Here is a 13,800-nt window from a genome sequence, read left to right as displayed (position 1 = left end):
AAAAGGTGCCAGCAGGAGCCATTACATCCCTTGGCCCCAACAAATCTTGTCAAGACAAAACTTCCTTAAAAGATGTGTTCAGAGCAGTGGCAGGATGAGGAGTGATTGTTTGAAGGGAAGAAGAGACCAGCCACCATTTTTAGAGTCCAAATAACTTTCTGCTGAGATGAACAGGGAAGGTCAGATTTGGCTGTTGGAAGGTGCTTGAAGCAGTCTGAGGTGCACATCACTTCATCCATTAATTCAGGGGATTTCCTGTGTCTAGTTTTTTATAGCTCAGATTTTTTTTAACTGTTTGGAAAAACACCCTTGGCCCTCAAGTTTAAAACAAGCCTAGGAACTCCTGCCTGTGCACATGCAGGAGCAGGGAATTTGGTTCCTGCTGTTCCCAGAAAGTGGGGAGCTCCACCTGTCCCTTGCCCTTGATGCTGGTGGGATGGATCCCCCACTCTGCACATGCATGTGCAAGGAGGAGAGAAAAATCAGGTTTGGGGTTTTTTGTACAAAATACTGACTGAGTTCTGAACTTGGAGATGCTTGTAAATCAAACCAGGCAACGTGGTAATCTCCTGCAGGGCCTCAGGACAGGCACTGCAGGCAGAGGGAGAAAGGGTGCAGCTGTTCAGGAAGTCTCGGTGCTGGATTCACTTCCAGGGAATGGCCTGCACTATCAGTAAGCAGGATTTTTGGCACATCATCCTGCCTCGTTTACTGACAATACTTGGAACTGGAATATAAAGGTATCAGCAACACTTTTCCTAAGTGGTGCTAACAATATTGTGTGTTTCTGCTGGAATCAGCGGTTCAAATGCTTTTTCTGATGCACAGGCAGAACCCTGTGTGCCATGCTCTTGCATAAATTACCATAGTATTATGGTAACTTTCTTTAGGAGTCTGCAGCCGTAGCTTGCTCCAAACTCCACAGCTTTCCCTTGTCAGTTCTTATCCTGAGAGCTGATATTTGGGCTCCACAAAGCACAAGCCATCCTGATTTGGAGGTGTGAAATCTTTGCTTTCAGTTGATTTTAAAAGCGAGCTCCTTATTCTTCTAGGGGTGGGCACAGCCCAGGACACATAAATCAGCATAAGGAGCAGTTGGGGAATGAAAGCAAGGAGCAGCTGGGCTTCAGTGTCAGGGTGACAAATTGTGGAGGGTTTTTTTTTTTGTGTGCCCTGGTCCTTCACCAGCCTGTTACTTGTTATGTCATGTGGATCCACATTTGAGACACATCCCCTGCCCTCCCAGTCCCAGTGCTCACCCTGTGCATTGTGATGTGGGAGAACAGGGCAGCTGGAAATGTTTGGAGAGGGTGGGACAGGATGCTGTTGCCAGAGCTTGGCACAAGATGCTCCATCACCTATTTGCAGGTCTTGTGTGGCAGGGTGGAAAGAAAGGGAGGGAAAGCTCCTCCTGTCTGAATTGAGAAAAGCTTTAAGAAACCAGAAAACAAATTGCTTCTCATTAAAACCTCCATGATTTATAGCGTGTCATTTGCATGCCAAAACTTTCCCAAACAAAGCTAATTAGGGAGCTGAAAGAGCCTTTCCTCCAGAAACAAGGCTTTCTACTCCAACTGTTAAATAGCTGCAGTCAGATTGGATGGTTTATTACTGCACTAAGAACCTCATCCTGACACCCGTGCCATCCACAGCGGTGTCTGGTACAAAAGATCCACCAACAGGCTCGGCAACTTTGGGAGAGGGATGTGAGGAATGGAGTGTTTTCCCAGCCCCACGTCGCTGCCCTGCCCACCACTGGATGCCACCAGCCTTTTCAGCATGCTGGGAATGTGCCTTTCGAGAGGCAGTTTATTGTAAATGGATGGTACCAGTTTAACAAGCCCCACAGGCACGTGCAGCTCAAGCAGCACTTGGACAGCCAGAAAGAAGCCACTCTGCGTATTTATGTTCATCTCCCCATTGCTGCTTTCTTTGGGGCTGTTCTGTGGGACTCCTTTACTCAAGATGCAGAACTGAATGAGTCCTCTCCTCATTCAGCCACTGGAGTAAGGTGTTTGACTAGGAGGATAAGTTATTCAAGTCATTCCCATCATAGCTGCTGGGAGGCTAGTGGGAAGGCAGAAAGGATGCTCATAAACCAGATAGAAAAAAAAAAGAACAGTTTTTGACTGAATCACTAAAAACCAAAATATTTTTAGAATGCAGGAAGTTGTTAAATAGTTTTTTTTATGTTGTAGGACTTACCAGGTAACTCCTGTGGTGTCCTGCAAAAGCAAACCAGCCATGCAACCAGTTTGCATTTACTCACCTGTGACACCAGGCAATCCCTGGGAGGTTCTCCAAAAATGGGCCTGCCAAGAGCCTGCAGGCATATGACAACTGGCTCCCCAGGTAGAGGAGCCAAATCCAACATGGATAGAGAAGATAAGAAGCTATTAACTCCCACAGAAACAAGAGCAAACATCTACCAAAGGCAAAATGAAACATGTACTTGCCATATCACTGAATTTGGAGAAAACCATCAGCACAGCAGCCTCCTGTTTTTATAAGGCACAAAGAGTAGCTCCCAGGGCAGGAAATTCTGTAGAAAACATAATTCAGTTTGCTGTTGTGCTCCCAATCCATTCATCTATGAATCACCCGATAATTGCTCCTGATACTCTCCTGTTGTTTTTGCACTTGCCAAAGTAAGCTACTGGCTGCCTAAAATGTCCACGCAAATATATCCTTACTCATCTGAAATCACCAGGGAGGGGAGCTAAAACTGCTGAGTTACTTAATCAGAACTGCCCAATCCTTTAGGTCAGCCTTCCCTGCCTTTCCAGCAACCTCTTGGGACACACAGGCATTGGGATTTTAGGTCTCTGAGAAGCCAAATGAAGAGTTGCTCTCTGAAAAATCCATGTCCAAAGTACCCCACAAGGCCTTTGTCAGACAGATCAGCCCAGTATCTCCTGATGGCTCTGCTCAGGTATATGACTTATTTAGTGTTGGTGTCAGGAGATTAACTCTAAAAATCACAAATCTGCACCATTTTCACACATTAAATGTCAATTTTCTTTGTCAAGAACTCAGTCTCAAACCTCCACTTCTTTTCAGATTTGGGGAACCTCTGGAGTGCTTTTGCAAACACTGTCCTTCCTCTGAAGAGGCACAAATGAGCTTCAGCATTTGGAAGGTGACCAGATGCCATCCTCTGTTAGAGAAAGAGGGACTGTTTTAATGTCCAGAGAACTTTATTTTCAGACCTTCAGAGTGCCCTTGCCTCAGAAGCCTGGAGGGAGACATACCTGTCATGCACAGAAAGCCACAAAATGCCTGCGGTGATGCTGACTGAAAGCAGCAGCTTCAGAAAAATTACTTGCTCCAGACTTGGAATTTCTGCATCCTTTCTGTTTAGAAACCAAACTAAAGGGGCATTTATGCTTTGTGGCTTGGAGTTTAGCACATGTCGATACCAGGAATTTAATCACATTTAGAGACATTCTTTCTTTTTTTTTTTTTTTTTAAACAGTGTAACTCACACATCTTCCCACTCAAATGATTTCAGTTTCAGTGCAAAATCCATTTTTGGCTGCCACATGTTTCCCTGGCTAAATATTGAGCCCATTCTGACCTCTTCATAATAAATCAAAATTCACTTTTAATACCTCAAACTTCCCTGTAGCCTGAGCTATTGTAACACAAAAATTGATCTCACCTGAGTTGAACTGAAACTAGGCATCCAGTTGACTCATCTCAATAACCCAGAGGCCAAGAGAAAGACTTGCAAACAGCATTTCATCTCCCTTGATTTGCACACCTGTCTTGAGATGGTGTTTGGATGTACTTAGTTCCTCCAAGATATCATGAAGGGAACACAGACACCTTATACTGGGCATCCCTTTGGAGCTCAACATGACTCTTACTACACCTGGAAGTCAACATGGCAGAGTTACCTTGCTGCAAGTTCACATTTTCATTGCAGCTGACTTCCCTGCATGGACAGATCTTAACATTTAACTCTGAAATCCTGCTTGGACAAACTTATGCCCGAGATCAGATTTGTATCTCTAGTCATGCATCCAGCAGCTCTCATTTCAGATAACAGCAGTGTTTTGTATTTATTGTATGTATTTTTCTTTCAGACTGTTTGTCTTACACAGCGCTGGAGGTTTTATCAAAGAGGTGTTCTGGGAAGCAGAGATGCAAAATCATTGTCAGTAGCCAGGATTTTGGGAGCCCATGCCTTCCTGGAGTGACAAAATCCCTCACTGTCAGCTATGCATGTGGTAAGAGCAAAGGCACCATCATTTTTAAAGCCTCATTCTGCTTGCAAAGCAAAACTATGACAAACACACATCTGGACACTGAGCCTTCCTAAATCTCCCCTTCCCTTTCATATAGGAAGTTTGTGACACAGCCATACAAGAACCACCAAAATATGTGAACAACCCCATAGGAAGAGCTGTATCTAATGAAAACTCAGGCATTAAGGGTTTTTTCCCTACATAAAATGCAGTCGACAATAAAATATAAAGTAGATATTTAGTTTCTTTTGAGAAATACTATCAAAATTACAATTCAATAGAATTCACCTGCAACAGAGCTGGGAAAAATAACCTGGCATTGTCTGGCATTTGTGCAGGTAAAGCAGTTCAGCATAATTGAAGGACTGTGCACAAGCCCAGTCCTGAAACCTGATTCACGTGAGCACACCTTCAGCTTCTCCCTTGCACAGGGAACTAAGGGTTCATGAAGAGTAAGGGCTTGAGGTTATACATCTGTTGCAGGACTGGAGCCTATTTCAGCTCATTCCTTGGACAAGAGGGAACAGTTTTCCATATTGTTTGCTATAGACTAATATATTTTCATAAGGGAAGAGCAGAATTCCTTACAATTCTTCAATAGGAGCAGCTCCACGGGGACATACCAGAGTCCTTTAGCTGCACGTCTAGTGAGTAGTAGTCAAAGGGCATGGGTTTTTAGGAACAGCAGTGTAGGACTGATGGCCAGATCACCATGAACCTGAAGATCAGAGGAAAATAAGCCTTAGCTGCGTCCTTGCTGGCATGGGAGATTTTCAGTCTGCCTGTGAGTTGGTTGTGAGAGGCAGTGCAGTAATTCAGCTTTCTGTTGTTGGAGAGGGCACTAATACGTTATATTATTGTGCAGTTCCCTTCATGAATGGGTTAACAGAATTCTCTTTAATTAGTGTGAGGATAATTACAACAAGTTGTTCCTTCTTGCACGTCTGTGCACCAGAAAAGCAGAGCAAGTTTGTTTGCACTGGAGTTATGCATCCTTTTATTTAGGGAAGTGGTTTTGCAAAACACATGCGTAATAAATAGTGTTCTTGTGTGTTGCTGGCACATTTGGGAGAGTTTTTCTTCTGCCAAATCCTACTGAGCTGTGCAATCTGAAGCATGAGCCAATGATCTGCAGATCTGATTATTTCACAGATCATCTAATGAACATGGGAAGAGTTTGGGCATATTCCAGAATGACATTTTACATTTCTTCTCCTCACTAGAAGATCCCTGCTAACCTGATGCTTCCCAAGATAATGCCAATAGGCCTCCCCCTGAAGCAACAGGAGCACAGCAGAGCAGACCACAGGCTGTGCCACACTTGAAAATGTTTCCATCATGGTCAGGAACATGAAAAAAAATCATAACTCCCCACCACAGCGGTCAGGAGCTGTTTAGGCCTGGTGTGTCTGGCTGCAGTTTTATTTTCGCAGTTAATTCCTGACAGCAGAAGCATCACAGGAGCTGGGTGGTGCTGGTTTCTCGCAGTCTCAGTGTCCCCTGATGACCTGCTCAGCAGCATCTCCTGTCTGCCCGAGGTGGCATTCCTGGCTTTTGCTGAGACCGGGCTTCAGGGTCACGGAATGCTCTCTCAGGGCTCCTGATGCCCCACGGTGCATCCACGCTCCCTGGATGCCAGAGTCTGTCTGTGGGCTGCCTTTGGTGACTGACTCCCACTCTACCTGACGAAGTACTGCTGTTGTAGTACTGATGTGATTATCCTGATTAAAATTCCAGTTCTGGTACCAGCTACTCCATTCAGCAACCTGGTGCAGCCTATCCAAGTTAAAAGTCCTCATAATGAAAAGGAGCAACACAAGCAGCTAGGAGCTTTTTTTGAATTAAACATTTCCCTACAACAAATGTTTGAATAGCACAGGGGGTAAGGAACAAGCAAAGCCCTGGGAAGTTCCCCCTGGGATGGGAGCAGGAGAAACATCAGCACTGGTGAAGGAGTCCCAGGCCATGTGATGGGAGCTTCGGGTCCCGCATCGGCACTGGAATGGTGCATCCTCCCAGCAGGTTGTTCCCAACACAGGCACTTACTTGTTCAGAACATCCAGAGTGCAGGCTGAAAACAATCCATCCTGCTCCCTGTCTGCCCCACACACCAAGGAAAGTGTTCTGCCACTGGAAAACAGCAAAGAATTATGATGAGGGACGAGCCAAAATAGAAATGAGCTCATTCTCCCCTATCTCTGTTGGCCTTCCAGTGCAAACAGGAGCTAAAAGTCCCAAAAATATTCCTTCATGAGGAAAGGAAGCAGCTCTGACTTTGAGCCCATACAGAAAGAAAAGTTCTGCTTAGAAAAAAAATCCTATTCTTAGTTGTTTTCCAAACGAAAACTATGATAAGTTGCAAACTTCAGTCTCCTCTGTGCCATTTAACTCTCTCGACACTATTTATTGGCAAATGCTTCTGTGTGGGATAGAGGTGAGGTTCATACTTGAAATTTGTTCCTTTTCCCCCCCCCCCCTTCACATCAGTCTGAAAATCAATCAATCAATCTTCACACAGTACAGGAACGGGTGCCAAGATCTGGGTGTCTGAAGGGCCCATTCACCCATCACAGAATACATGAACCCTCAATGTCTGCACAATGCACCCACCTTTAGCTCTTTTAATTACTTCAAGAAGACTGCAAAAACTTATCAAGGGAATAAATTAATGAAGTGAGAAGGATGCAGCCCACTCCCACCTACCTCATCTATTCCCATCCTCCCCACCTTCCATCCCAGAGGCTTTGCAGAGGACATCACGCAAGACTTTAAACATTTATCTCAGAATTGACAGTGAATTGTCCTCATCCAAACCCAGTATCTAGATGCAACTTAGCATCTGACTGTAGCACGCTTTATCCTGAATTTATAGGCCAATTTTGTCTCCTGTCCAGGGTTGGCACACCCCTTGAGAGGTTGAAAACAAGGGGGGTGGTGCCTGGGCTGTACACAGTAATTAACTGGGGAGAGGGTTCCTAAAACTAACAGTACACAATTTGTCTTTTGTCTTTGCAGTTCCTAAATTTATCCTCATGGCTGTCAACCCCGGGGTCCCTGATAACAAGTCTTCCATAAAACAGAATGATGGTACGTACCATCACAGACACAGGGTTTGCTGCTTCCCTTTGTCTTTGATTGAAACAGGACATTTTCCCACTGCAGAGCTTCATCTGAGGCACGAGGTAGTGGAAACCCTGCTGAAACAGCTGCTCGTTCCCTTGGAGGGCAGCAGGACAGGCTGGGAGTGGGATACGGGCACAGCCCTGCAGCTACAGCAATGCTGTGAGAGGAGTGACCCACCCAGCCTGCCCACAACCAGCATTTCTGCAGTTGTTTCACAGGGTGAATAATCTTTTAAGAGTTATGCCAACACCTGCTCTTCTTGAAGGCCACAGAGTTAAGGAGGTGGCTCATGTGTGTGCACTGTCCTCAGTAATGCAGTGCACAGCAGTCCTTGGGCTGGGAAGTCCATTGGAAAGCTGTGAAGCTTCAGGAACTAAAATTATTTCAGAAACCCCAATAGGAATAGGCACAAGGGGTTTCAGTTGGTAGTAGATTCTTTTAAATGAATTTGCCATTTTCTAAATGCTCAGTATTTTCAACGCTTTGTTAATTATACTTTATTTCTATATTTATTTAATTTACCGACCGTTGTTTGGTTTAATGTTGTGCAAGGCTCCTGCAGCATGGTCCAGGCCTGCCTGCGTTCTGGGTGGACTTGTTGGCTGAAAAGTTATTGGGTGAATAACAGTTTAGCAGCTTCACTGAATTTGCTTTACCTCCTTGTGTCATAGGTGTTGACTTTGATCCAAAGGAATCAAGACTTCCAAAGAAAGATGGAATTATTCTTAGCTCTGACTACCTGGCTACATTTGCATACATCAGAGGTAGGAAAATGAGGCTGAGACTGTTTGGTGCACATTTTGGGAAAAGGGAGGATCACCTCCAAAGGTCATAACTAGTAATCCCAGTTGATGGTAACGATATTATTAGAATATAATCAATCTTGTGGATGGGAAAATTACAGCATAATTGATATTTATGGAATATTTCCCATCTTGAAGGATCCAAACTCTTTTACAGACTGCAGCCAAGATATATTTTAATGAATATTTTCAAAGGGGACTGTTGGTTGTTCAGTAGTTTTAAAAACCTGGCCCTGACCTGTGAGCAGCACTGGAGACATGCATGTTTGGGAATGTTGGGTTGTACACATACAGGGATCATCAAGGAGCAGTGATGGTAAGGCCCATTTTGGCAGGATGCCTGGAAAAAACAAAAAGGGCATGCAGAATTCTGGTAGCTGGTTAGGAACACCAATGAGCTGCTCATAAAGAGATGGGATTTGTTGTTATTTTGTAATGATATTATCAGGCTGGGATTTTTGCCCAGCAAAAGAAGAGGCAGAGATGGCAGTGAGTGCAGGGAGGTTTGAGTGCCTGACAGGAAAAGCTTCCCCTCAGCCCTGATTCCCCACCATTATGGCTATGGAATGCTGCAGAAATGGCAGCTGGGGTTGGTAGCCAGGCCTTGGCAGGGTTTGTAAAGTGTTTAAGCCCTGGCTTTCTGCCTGCAGATCACCTCGAAAGAGCTGCTCTCCTGTTTGTGTCCAGCATTTGTGTGGGGTTAATCCTCACCCTGTGTGCCTTGGTGATATGTGGGTGGTGCCCAAGTGACATCCGGAAATTACACAGGAAGGAGGAGCAGTTGGTGCCAGAGAGTGCCAGAGTGTACGAGAACAGTGAACAGGAGGAGGAGGAGAATTCCCTTTTGGACACCCAGGATGAGATAGATGGACTTTACAGACCTTCTTACTCAGGATATAATTTGGCAGAGGCGGCGGAACTGGCAGAAAGGATTGAGCGCAGGGAGCAGATCATACAAGAAATCTGGATGAACAGTGGTGTGGATATGACACCTCCTAGAAATATGAATACATTTTATATTAATGAACAATAAATGGCTTATTTTGGATGATGCCCTAGCCCTTTTTTTTTTTTTTTTTTAAAAAAAAGAAATGTACCTTCTGTGAAGGAACATTTGTATCCATGTAATTATTTGTAAAATAAGATGAAATACATGCAATAAACAGAGAGTTTCATACCCTTGACTGTCTATAAATACTTCTTTGAAAAACACTTTCATAGTTTTAATTCATGTTATGGATTACTTTTCACTGTAATTTGGGATCAACTGCCACGTGCAGGTTGAGGAATATTAAAAAAAGTGGAAAAAAACATCACATGGAGAAATACTTTCTGTGTTAGATGGCTCTTGTAACCAGTTAGGGTGTTGCAGTTCATAAATTACATCAAAACTTGCTCTATTGATGAGAAATATGAGTATTATTACTGGCATGTGCAGGACAAAGCAAAACTAAACACAAGTTCCTGAAGCTTTTCTGCTGTTTCCTTAACTCAACCTTTCCCTAATAAACCCTATTCCTCTGGTAACAGTGATTCTGATTACAAGGGGGTTAAGTTCTGCTTCCTGTCTTTAAAATGTCTCCAATATTTTAGCTGCAGCCCACAGGGAATTTACTGAACAAAAGGAGGAAAAATGTCACTTCCTGTTGGGAATACTTCATGGGTTCATTCTGCTTCCCTGCTCAGACGCTGCATGTCCAGGTAGAGCCAAGCAGTATGAAACACTTGGAAAGAAAAGAGTTGACATGACTTCTCATTTCCTACTGATACAAAGTCAAATTAAGCCTGAGAAAACTTTAAAGGAGGAAGGGGACTTGCTCAGATGACTAAGGCACAATCCCGTGCTCAGCTGGAAAAATCTCAGCAGCAATTAGCATCCTATCAGAGGAAGGAAGAAAGGCTGAGGAGAGGACTGAGGGCTGAGGTCACTCAGAGCACTGGGAAACTGCAGGAGAGGCAGGCACAGCCCAGGATTCTGGCTGCACTCCTGCTGGGACTGCTCTCCCCTTCCCCACAGAAAGTCATTGCAGCCTGTGCTACGGCACAATATCGATGAACAGATTTTTGTCTGGAGAACCCCATGCCTTGGTCCTGAGGGTGAAGAAGGTGGGTTTGCCTTTGCCTGGCCCTGTGGGGAGGTGTAGGACAGCTCTGGGCAGGAGCTGGCTCCTTCCTCCTGACTCATGGGGCAGGTGCCACCCATTTCCCAGTCAGACAGAAAGGGACTGATCAACAATTCCCCCTGCTGACAGATCGTACTAGCCAAAAAACCCCTATCCTCTTCCTTTTACTGATCCAACTGGATTGTGGAGAGTGGGCTGGGCTCCAAAACAGGAGGTGCACAGTAAAAGATTCCTGCAGGTGCCTCCTTCCCAATATGGAGCATTCCACAGTCTCTGGGAATCTGTTTTGAATTAAAAAAAAAAGGTGCTTAGTAATGCATACCTGTTTAAATGGATCCTCAGACATGGTGACAAAACCTGTCAGAAGTCCAGCACCAGGAGCAACTCAGTAGGGTAGGGAAAGCAGCTTTTGCTCCAGGCTGGGAGGTCAAGCTTCACTCTGGATTTGTTCCCTTGACTGAACTATTTATAGTCTGAATTTGGGTTGCTATTTTATTCTTTCTGCATAAACTTTCCAAGTCTAACTGGGGAAAGCTATCAATTAGTGGTTCACCTCATTCCCAAATGTTCACTGTTCACAGCAGTCTGAAAGTCAGAGTGAAGACAAACATGGAAAAGCCTGAGAAACAGAAGTTATTTCAATCTTTCTGAAAAAACACCCTCTGCAAAAAAAGCATCCAGTAGAGAAACTAGAGAATTAAGGAGGAATGTACTTACCCCAAGCCCTGAAAAATCCAGCAGAAGTGCCATAGCTGGAATCCATTTCCTCAGAGGTATCTTTTGGGAGGGTGCCATGGGGCGGCAGCAGCATCACTATGGGGAGGGCACTCAGGGCTGGATGGAGTTACAGCAGTAAAATCCCTGCAACTTCCCAGAAGAGCAGCCTAAGGAGAAAATACTGCAGAGGAGAGCTGGCGGTTTTATGGACTATTTGGTTTGTGCCACACACGTGGCTGTGGGAATAACATGCCTTTGGAAATGACATGAAATGACATCAACACCTAAACTTGCTGGAAGGCAACGTGCAATGTTGGCACGGCTGTTCAAACTCCCCACTCCTGCCTTGAAAATACCCTGAGTTTGTCACCAGGAATCCCTGGGTGAGGTTGCAGGAAGCAGTAAATAAATCCTTCCAAATCCTGGGTGAAAGCAGAGCCTGGGACAACCTGGGAAAGCAAAACTGAAAAGGAGAAAAGGAGTGAAACTAGGTCTGGAAACCACTTCCATTCATTAGGATGGTGATATGGCCACAGAACAAACATTTTAGCAACATTCCACTCTGCATGTCCTTTGATAAAGACTGGGTTTTCCCTCTGGAAGGGCACAGCTGCTCTCAAACTTCCAGAAATAAACAGTTTAAAAGAAAATATGCAAACTCTGTGTGGTGTTTCTGTCTCATCATCTCAAAATCCCTGGATAGTTAAAATACCTATAGGCTTTCCCAGGTTCCTGTAGTCTTCAATCTTTTTGCAGTGAGTTCATTCAATTTCAGCCATAATAAATGAATCCAGCAGATCCACAAATACTGTGGTAAAAACTTGGATCTTACGGAAAGTTTTCTCAGCTAAAGAAGAAAACAGCACCAATTACAGCAGAGAACATCAGTCAAAGGTGTGCAGAATAAAATGGATTTTCCTATGTCTGCTTTGCCCTCACTTTTAGAAAGGAGATGAGAATATTGTAAGCTCCATAATCAAAGGTCCTGTTCAAACATCTCCCCTCTCAGAATCCTCTGTCCAATGGTAATTTTAAAGTCTCTTTTTCCCTGACAGAGTAACTCTCAACAAGTCTTGGACAGATAGCCAGACTTCTTGACTCCTTCCATTATTTCACTCTGCCTCCTCTGCTATGGAATATTTTCCTGGTATCAAGGACAATAAATTCAATGGCCAAAAGCCAGCAATGACATCAGTTATTTAAAGGGCTGGGAGCCCCCAGAACAAACTCCTCAAACAATGCTAATCGAAGATGAAAGCTCTACTGGTGAGAGGGATTCAGTCGGATATTTCAAGCATTCACTGTAACTGATTCAAAACACCTGGGAAGCTCCCTGGTGAGGCCACAAAGCTCAAGGCAGTTATGAACAAGTAACTTAAAAAAGATACTTCCAAATGAGGAGGAGCAGACAAAGAAGTAATCTCGCTAAGGAATTGTTCTGGGGTGCAGAAATTCCAATAAACAAGCACCACTGGCTTAAGGTCATGTTGCAGGCCCCAGCCCTGGTGCAGATCTCCACCTTGGGGAGCATATGGACAGTCCATCTTTTGGGAATCTCCCTCCCAGGTTGGCAGGACAAAACCCAGATGCCCTCAGCCAGCTCCTTAAACAGAGGTGAGATTTTAGGGAGGGGAATTGTTGTCACAAGCAGAGCTGTAACTCCCTTTAACTCCCCCCCCGTACACAAAAAGTGCCAGGCTGCCTCACAACCTGCTTTAAAAGCTCATAAACAGCATTACATTTTTTTCTGGCTGCCAAAAGGATGTAAATATTTTAGGAAGTTGCCGGGAAAGAGAAAAACAAATGTGTAACAACCCTAAGTCATTAATCTACAAAGTCATTTGGGTTATTTATTGAAGCACTTCCATATAGTTGTCCAAACAAAGGAATTACTCAAGGCAGAACCTGTTTTGAACAGACAGCATTCATACAAATCCCCATGGAACCACTATGGAGAGCACAACAGGGAGAGGGGAGAGGGTTTGAATCTGTAGAAATCTCCTTAAAAGCCACAGCAACACTTCCAGCAATGTGGGCAGCACTGACCAGGAGCTGGACCAGGTGACCAACAACCTTTATAACAAACTGTGATTTTCTGATGATTTCACTGAGTGTTCCCCATCCCAGTTATGGATCACAAACATCCACCATACCATTGGGGGTTACAATGCCAATGACATTAAGAATTAAGTATTTCTAGATTTTCTTCAATCCACCCTTTGATGAGGACAAAGGAGCACATTAGGAAAAAAAGCTTTTAGCTATGGGAATGGTTAAAAATTCCCGGAGCTGTATAGGGCAAGTTCTGCAACTTTGAAAAATCCCACATGCAGATTTTTTTTTTTTTGTATAACACCATGGTACTGGAAAGTTGAGGTGCAACAAAAACTACCAGACACCAAACTTCTGTAAGACTAAAAAAAAAAAATATCAATGATTGAAGTAAAACCACCATTAATAGCTCACTGAATGGCATTAATTATCTTTTCTGCATGCAGCCTTCCAGCTGTGAGTTCAGCCAACACTTGAGAGTTTTAACTTGATCTGTCTCTGACCACAGTAATACAGAAAATGATTATTTTTTACTCCTATCTTAGAGATCATGTCCTATTAAACATGGTTTTATTTATCCAATCTACTTGCAAATGACGCTTGTTTTTGTATATAGATTTCTGTCAACCTTTATATACCAGCAATGAAAACTAAACCAAATGAATGAAAATTATGCATTCCACAAGGATTTTTGTATTATTTGTCTTTATACAAAAATACTTCCTTTAAAAA

At 43.9% G+C, this 13,800-nt stretch overlaps 1 protein-coding gene across 1 annotated transcript in view; it reads left to right on the top strand.

Moving 5' to 3' along the window:
• The window catches only part of EVA1C (eva-1 homolog C), a 31,013-nt gene extending 21,762 nt beyond the window's left edge, over positions 1 to 9,251 (top strand). Inside the window, exons 5-8 of the mRNA XM_018077008.2 lie at positions 4,089 to 4,232; positions 7,266 to 7,337; positions 8,045 to 8,137; positions 8,827 to 9,251. Coding sequence (XP_017932497.1) covers positions 4,089 to 4,232; positions 7,266 to 7,337; positions 8,045 to 8,137; positions 8,827 to 9,209 — 692 coding nt within the window. The 3' untranslated portion in view covers positions 9,210 to 9,251. The remainder of the gene's footprint in view (positions 1 to 4,088; positions 4,233 to 7,265; positions 7,338 to 8,044; positions 8,138 to 8,826) is intronic.
• The last annotated feature ends 4,549 nt before the right edge of the window (positions 9,252 to 13,800 follow it).

Source organism: Manacus vitellinus, unplaced genomic scaffold, assembly GCF_001715985.3.
Source record: "Manacus vitellinus isolate BGI_N305 unplaced genomic scaffold, ASM171598v3 scaffold_34_pilon, whole genome shotgun sequence".
Lineage (NCBI taxonomy): Eukaryota > Metazoa > Chordata > Aves > Passeriformes > Pipridae > Manacus > Manacus vitellinus.
Note: the sequence above shows the minus strand (reverse complement) of the source record. Positions and strands in the feature narration are given on the sequence as shown.